Below are 7,695 nucleotides of genomic sequence, written 5' to 3'. Positions count from 1 at the left end.
TCGACATGCTCCCGAACGGCTGTATTGAAACAGCCATGATTGGCTGTTTACATTGAAAGCCTAGCGGCGGGCACGAGCGGGGCAGGATGGGACATTTAAAAACGCCCACCCGCATTCAAGACGCCGCTGTTTAATTACAACGGCCAGGCAGCAGGTGGTTAAAACATATTGCACCTCTGTATTACTGGAAACATGCTCACTGTTCAACCAACAGTGATATATGTGTAAAAAAAGAAAGGTAATTGTTCATTTTTAGGATAGTCATCCCTTTTTACGCCTGTGCATCCTGAGCCGCTGGTTTGCAGCACAGATGCAGACAATTTATTCTACATTGCACTACACTTGGCCATGCTCAGCACAGTGCATAGAAACCATGGCTTCTATGGCGTAGGGTTTGGGTACCAATGAGAAAGTATAACCAAACATGTTTAGTGAGGTGGGCTTTTTGGTTCTTTTCAAGCTCGCCCTATCTTAATCAGTCTGGTTATCATGAAAACTAGTCATTGACATTGTTGGCCCATGTGTAGAGAGACCAGTACTTCAAATCTGTGGAGAACCACCTGACCCTTGGAAGTTATAATAGGAATGTGCACTCATCAGGACTGATTTTATAACCCTTCTTTCCGGTGTACAGCTGGCCAGATTCCATTAGCATAGCACTACCACCTCTAAATGGCACTGAGGAGCATAGGATATTCCAATGCTCCTTTGCTGCCAGGGCTGGATTAACATAGGGACGGGTGGAGCTCCTGCTCCAGGCCCATCCCTGCAAATAGGCCCGGCTGCGATCCGAGCTGACCCGGATCGCAGCCGGGCGGAGCTGACCATGTTGCCGCGGCCCACTATTCAGGCATATCTGAGGGCCCTCTTATGTGCCTGAGCAGAGAGCCGTGGCTGCAGTCGCCCATCTCTCTGGAGCCTACACTGATCCACCCCCTTCCCCTGGAGCCCGCACTGAGCCCGAACCTCAAGAGTTGGTTTTCTACAACTGAACCAGCCATAGAGAGGGGGTCACCCCCAGTTCAGTAAAGTTTTAAAGGAAGATGCATATAAACCGTGACCTAAGGTAGGAAGCTTTACATGAATCTGAAGATGTCATGTTTTTATTAACAACAGTTCAGTGCAGTGCCAAATGGTGTTACACCACAGAAAGCATTCATCTATTCCAGATTTTTGTCTAAGATTTTTTGGGTATGAATATAGATAATAGGAGAGAGGGTGGGTGAGGCGGTCGGGGAATTTGGGGGAGATCTGCAGGCAGAGGGAACAATACGGACTTTGCAGAGCCTCCAGTGTACTCGAATGGTATCTTTTCAGGAGATGTGCAGGCTGCAGTCAAAACCTGGCAGTAGATAATGATGGATCCAAGGAGGACCTTTTCTTTTCAAAGGAGTCCTTTATATCATCGAGTAAAGCAATCGTTCTATCAAGCAGGAAATCCTGGAAAATCTGGATTTGTCTTCCTGGGAGTTGAGATTGGCTGACTTCCATGCCTTCACTAGGGTTTGTTTTAGTTGCAGTAAATGAGCAGAACGCTAGTTTGAGTATATGTGAGCCCTTCAGGTTTTCTGAGCAATAGGGCCTCAGATGGGTATTTTAAAATAATTTTCTAGGAATATGTTTAAAGTAGAATTAAACCTTCCTTTTTTTTGCATATATCTACTGCTAGCAGGCAGTAGATATATGCAACAACAAAAAAGTCACCAAAAAGGTTACTAACCTGTTTCTGCACCGCTTGCTCCGGTCCGAAAAATTCTCAAGCGGCCGTGAAGGATCATGGGGCGGGCGCATGCGCAGTAGAGATCTTTTGGTCGGGAGAAAAGGAGAGACACAGTGTAAGTCAATGCAAGCAGCCTGGCAGACTCTGGGGCACAGAAGAAACAGCAGTCAACTCTGGATCAGAGACCGGCACCAGCGCTGGAGGGACTACTGGAAAGAAGATCGGATCAAGAGGCATCATTTAAGGTAAGCATTATTAGATTTATTTACTTTAATGCAACTTTAGCTTTGGAGAGATGTTGGACCATAGATTGCTCACCACCGTGCATGCCCATCAGATATGATGGAAGGAGCCGGTCATATTGCATCCCCGGAAGCATGATGGGACCAGATACCACCTGGATAACAATTTATGACTTGTCTCAAAGGCGTTTACATTGTAAGAAATAGATCGCATTGTTTGCAGAATTTGAGTCCAGTCTTCGGCCTTTAGGGATCTACCCAGTTCCTCCTCCTACTTGGAAGTGTATGTAGGTTGTATGGTGAGTCTTGAAAGTAAAAGGGGATGGGTATGATGGGGGGCCTCTCATGTCTGGAGCAGCAGCAGATGCCTACTTGCTGCCCACCCTCATGTACAGTGAAGGGGGAGATTGACTGGATAGATACATGTTATGAAGTAGCCAGTTGACCGTTTTCCTTGCAAACACAATCTGCCCCCCCACTCTGTTATTGGAACCCCTACGTTGCCCTCGGTCAAGTAAAATGCAGTCTTGGCTCTTCTTATGTGTCCCCTTTGTTTTACAGGCATCAAAGACTTCATGTGTGAGCTGTGCGGAAAGACATTTAGTGAGAAGAACACAATGGAGACCCACAAACTGGTACACACTGGTAAATACCTTTCTTTGGCTACCTGTGTCACTGCACATGTATAAGTATTATGTTTTGTCATTTGCATGTCAACTGCCACATTGTTTGACAAATCTTTGATGGAACAAGTGTATTAAATGTCCTAAGTAGGACATAGGATTTCCACTTACTATAATTGGCCCATGGGTATGTCATGGTGGGAGTTCTGTATTACGCTGACCATCACCATGAAATGACTTAATGGGAAGACATGTGAAATCCCATCATTTGTAGACACATTCCATGACCATAACCCAGACAGGAAATGTCATATTGTTGCCTCTTCCTTAAATTGTCAGCTAGCATAGCACTATAAGCCTGTAGGGTTGACTGGCAAGTAACAAATGCCTTTAAAGTGCACCTGTGCCTATATTATGGACAATAAAGTATTTACATATTCTTAACAGGCAGTAAAAAAAAAAAGATTAAAGTCCTCACTGACCTCTGTAGCTGCTTGTACTATGAAGTAATTCTTCCTCAAAGGTGACAGAGATTCTGAATTTGGTTTCAGTAAGTTTCCAACAGTTCACACCAGCTACAGGGGAATTCATTAAGATTATTGGAGCAGACAGAACCTGGAGCAGTTCTATTTTCATTTTGTTTTTAGGGTCTTGGCATTCAGAAAATATATAATGTTGGGGGGTTTTACGTCATTTTCAGGCCTAAAATGTGGAATATAACATGGGTGCAAAAATTGAAAAAAGGGCTTCAGTCATGAAGGGGTTAACTGAACGCACTGAAGAGGGAAGCGTATTGGTTACTATTGGTAACTTCCCTAGAATCTGTCTGCCCTAGTTTTGATAAATCTCCCCTCCAGGTGCTGTAACTGTCGGAAACTCACTGAATGGAACTTCAGAATCTCTGTCAGAAACTTTGAGGATGAGCGGCTACAGAGGTCGCCCCCCCCCCCCCTTCAGTGTATATTTATATTGGAGAGCTGGCAGGCTGTAAAGTCCCTGCTGCCGTAGAAAACGGACGAGGAGCTGTAACTTTAGTGCCTCTGTTGGTTATTTTGAGGATGAATTTCACCACAATGCCTATAGCTTCACGCTACTGCTTATTCAGAATATATAAATTATTTCAAGTGCATGTTAAATTTCGAACAGGCATGTGAACTTTGACATGCAGATTTGTAAACGTTACTAGTCTTGTTTTTCTTTTTTTTTTTCCACCACACAGAGGAATACATTGTAATGTAACTATACCGTTATTTCTGGCCACAAGAAGCATTGTAGGTGTTTCTCGTCAATAGAGACTGCATGGGGTCCTTCTAATATGTTACCCAGTGTGGATAAAATACAGTTTCCATGTAAAGTGAGCCAAAGCAGCAAGTTCACTTTACTACCCTGCTCAGCTGCACATTTCCTTCACTCCCCTACTCCTCTATATATCCATGGGGGGGAAAAGACTATGTCCAGGTATGGGGAACATGTGACTCCCTCCCGTTTCTTCCCAAGTGCTCCGGGTGCATGAACAGAACAGTGGAGGTGTATTTGCAGCTGTTCCCTGTACAGGAAAAGCACAGGTTCACCTAAAGGCAGGGCAAGCACAGACCGCAATCCATTCTAGTTTGTTTAGTTTTGGAGTTGAGCTGATATACACTATATTGCCAAAAGTATTGGGACGCCGGCCTTTACACGCACATTAACTTTAATGGCATCCCAGTTTTAGTCCGTAGGGTTCAGTATTGAGTTGGCTCCGCCCTTTGCCGCTATAACAGCTTCAACTCTTCTGGGAAGGCGTCCACAAGGTTTAGGAGTGTGTCTATGGGAATGTTGGACCATTTGTGAGGTCAGGTACTGATGTCGGAGGAGAAGGCCGGGCTCGCAGTCTCCGCTCTAATTCATCCCAAAGGTGTTCTATTGGGTTGAGGTCAGGACTCTGTGCCGGCCAGTCAAGTTCCTCCCCCCCAAACTCCCCCATCCATGTCTTTATGGACCTTGCTTTGTGCACTGGTGCGCAGTCATGTTGGAACAGGAAGGGGCCATCCCCAAACTGTTCCCAACAAAGTTGGGAGCATGAAATTGTCTGAAATGTCTTGGTATGATATAGATAGAGATATATATATGTATATAATTTTTTATTATTTTATCGGCTTTCTCAGCCCTATACACTGACTGTTATGAGACACTTGTGTCCTGGGGGCAATTTCAAACCTGAGCAGGGACGGCTACCATTTTTAAAATGGCACCAAGGCTTTGTGTTTTACTGTGCAAGTGAATGCAATATCCTATCAATTTAATCATTTGAGCATTACCACTCCACGACGTTAGATACATGTCACACCAATGGTGTATGATTTTAATCAGCCGACTTTGTTGATTTATATTTTGCGGTAAATATAAACCGTCGTGCAAATGACGTAAAAGTTGCCTTGGGAAAAAGATGCAGAAATGCACTTCTTTTTTTTTTTTTTTCCTCTCTCAGGGTAATTCACAGAAGGGTGAAGAGTTTGGAGAAGGCCGGAGAAGTGAACACTCTAGGACAACATAGCTGAACTGGGAAGTGAGCTGAATTGGAGAATTGTTCCAAATCAGCTATGTTGTCCTAGATTGTTCACTTCTCCGGCCTTCCCCAAACTCCTCACCCTTATGTGAATAACCCTGTATATATTTTCAATAAAATCCAAGAAAATAATACATTATATATTGTAGAGGTGCACCGAAATGGAAATTTTAAAACGAAACCGAAATTAAAAAAATTGTCAGGCCGAAACCGATACCGGTCCTCAATCTCTTTTTCTGTATCTCCTGTTATCAATGAACAGGCATGAGTGTTCCTGTTCATTGATAACATGAGGACATGGTTTGTGTTTTACTATACCTACAACTATGAATGAACATGAGGTGATGTAGATAACTTCCCATTCATTCATAATTGAGGATATAGTACACATACTACGTCCTTAATTATCTACAAACACTCAGCGATCACTGATCGCTGAGTGTTTGTGCTCGCTCTCCTCTCTGCTGTCACAGGAGGCTGATTGAGCAGAGCAGGGAGGAGAGCTCAGCCTCCTGTGACGGCGCTGTTTGTCTCCGCCCACACACCGCTCTGCCGGACTGTGATAGGCGGCTGAGCGGTGTGGGAGGAGAGACGCCGGCCGCTCACAGCGCTCTCGTCCTGCAGCACTCGGCCGGCTGTCACTTTCTTTTCTCCCCGCTGGAACACAGAGCAGCGCCCAGCGGGGAGAAAAGAAACCAGGGATGCGCCGATGTATCGGCCGAAACATGGCTCTTTCGGCATTATGCCAAAAGTGCCATATGTTTCGGCAGCCGATATATCGGTGCATCCCTAATATATTCATTCAAATCTTATTCCAGATTTAGGCCTCGTCTGTCCCAAAAAACATTTTTTTTTAAAGTAAAAATAATTAAATCAAATTCAGGAACTCCACACAAAAAAAGGCCCTGGGAAGGAAATGGTTCATATATTGGAGATCTAACTAGCTATACTATTGGAAACTGGGGCAAAGTTTACAGTTGTGTTACTATTCACCGTTGTTTTCTCACCCCGTCTTTGTCGTTTTTTCTCTTTCTTTGGGGCAGTAGGGAAGCAGTGGACTTGCTCGGTGTGCGATAAGAAGTACGTCACGGAATACATGCTCCAGAAACACGTCCAGCTCACTCATGACAAGGTGGAGGCTCAGAGCTGTCACCTGTGCGGAACCAAGGTCTCCACCCGAGCCTCCATGAGCCGCCACTTACGGAGGAAGCACCCGGAGGTAGGTTGAGAAATGAACTGAAAGCCCATGAATGTACAGAAAGGTCTTTTACTTAAACTCCTGAAGTTTGACATTTGCCCTCCACCAGCTACATCTAAATGAGCCATCAAATGTCCAGATGGAGGGCACAGGAAAGTCAACTTGCAGGATGTACATAGGATAAATGTAACTGATGCAGCTAATGTGAGATGCTTGTATTACAGCTACCAGACTGATAAATTAACATCTAAGAGATATTGTTGCTGCACTACTTAGTACGTCTAACTACAATAAGCATGCTCCCAGTGTCGGGACATATGATAGGCCTTCACTTGTGCTGGCTCACTCATTAACATATTTTTTTAGCAGTATCTGTCCATTCATGGGTTCCTGTAGGCTATACATGGAGTTATCGCCCTGCAGTTGATGGGTCAGTCTGCCCGAAACCCAGAAGAGTTTTTATATCTTTTTGTACCTCCAAAGAATAGGAGGAATGGAGACAGCTTTGATGTAGTAGGTGGACTTGAAAGCCAACTCCAGGCTTTTTTTTAGTGTACCCATATCATGCAAGTGGCTTCAGGGGACCAGATGAGGAAGCCTACGGAAGTGAGGAATAAGGTCACTATTTATACTTATCCCCCCCCCCTCAAGCCAAGCAAGCATTTTCTTGTGGAGGAGGGGAGCCCACTGCATGGGTACATTTAAAAACCACCTGCTGGCCTTTAAAGCTCCCTGGACACACTTTCCCCTGGCCTAAAAGCCCCAAAACCTAAAGTATTTGTGACGTGTCACCTCTGGGGTTGGACTGACCCAGTAGTAGCAGTTCAGCTATGTAAAGATTTGACAAGGTAACCCTACTTTGCGCTAGGTTATGTCTATGCCAATTGAGGAATTCAGTCTTCTCCACGAACATCCAGGGATCGGCGCCGCATCAATAAGCATCCTCCAGGTAATCAGAACGACCAATATGTCTCGTCAGATCTGACTATTCTTGTCTCCTTCTCTAATTGCGGACCCCAATATACGGTACATCCGTTAGGAATGCAGTGATGGGGAAAGCATGGATAACTTGATCAACTCACAAAATGGGTTTCTGTGATTTGTTGGTGATGGGTGCACTGGAGTAGTTTTGGGGTTCAAGGATTTTTCACTGGTGAACGTTTTCACGGTGGGGATTTGGGTGAAAACCTGATTTTATATATTTTTTTCTTTTTTCTTTCTCTTGGTTTCCTCATTCATGAGCACACTGTAGGAGTTGTGTATCTGCAGGCCATTCTTATCAAAAGCTGTGCATTGTTCAGTCATCTTCAGTCATATAAAGAAAAACACGGGTGGGGGGGGGGGGGGGGGGGGTGGATTTGAGAAAC

At 44.7% G+C, this 7,695-nt stretch overlaps 1 protein-coding gene across 1 annotated transcript in view; it reads left to right on the top strand.

Moving 5' to 3' along the window:
- The window catches only part of PRDM15 (PR/SET domain 15), a 45,604-nt gene that overhangs the window by 35,078 nt on the left and 2,831 nt on the right, over positions 1-7,695 (top strand). The window contains exons 21-22 of the mRNA XM_018570815.1: positions 2,524-2,607; positions 6,174-6,349. Coding sequence (XP_018426317.1) covers positions 2,524-2,607; positions 6,174-6,349 — 260 coding nt within the window. The remainder of the gene's footprint in view (positions 1-2,523; positions 2,608-6,173; positions 6,350-7,695) is intronic.

This window comes from Nanorana parkeri, unplaced genomic scaffold (genome assembly GCF_000935625.1).
Source record: "Nanorana parkeri isolate BGI_ZX_2015 unplaced genomic scaffold, ASM93562v1 scaffold1601, whole genome shotgun sequence".
In the NCBI taxonomy this organism is placed as follows: Eukaryota; Metazoa; Chordata; class Amphibia; order Anura; family Dicroglossidae; genus Nanorana; species Nanorana parkeri.
This window is presented reverse-complemented; position numbering and strand designations above follow the sequence as displayed.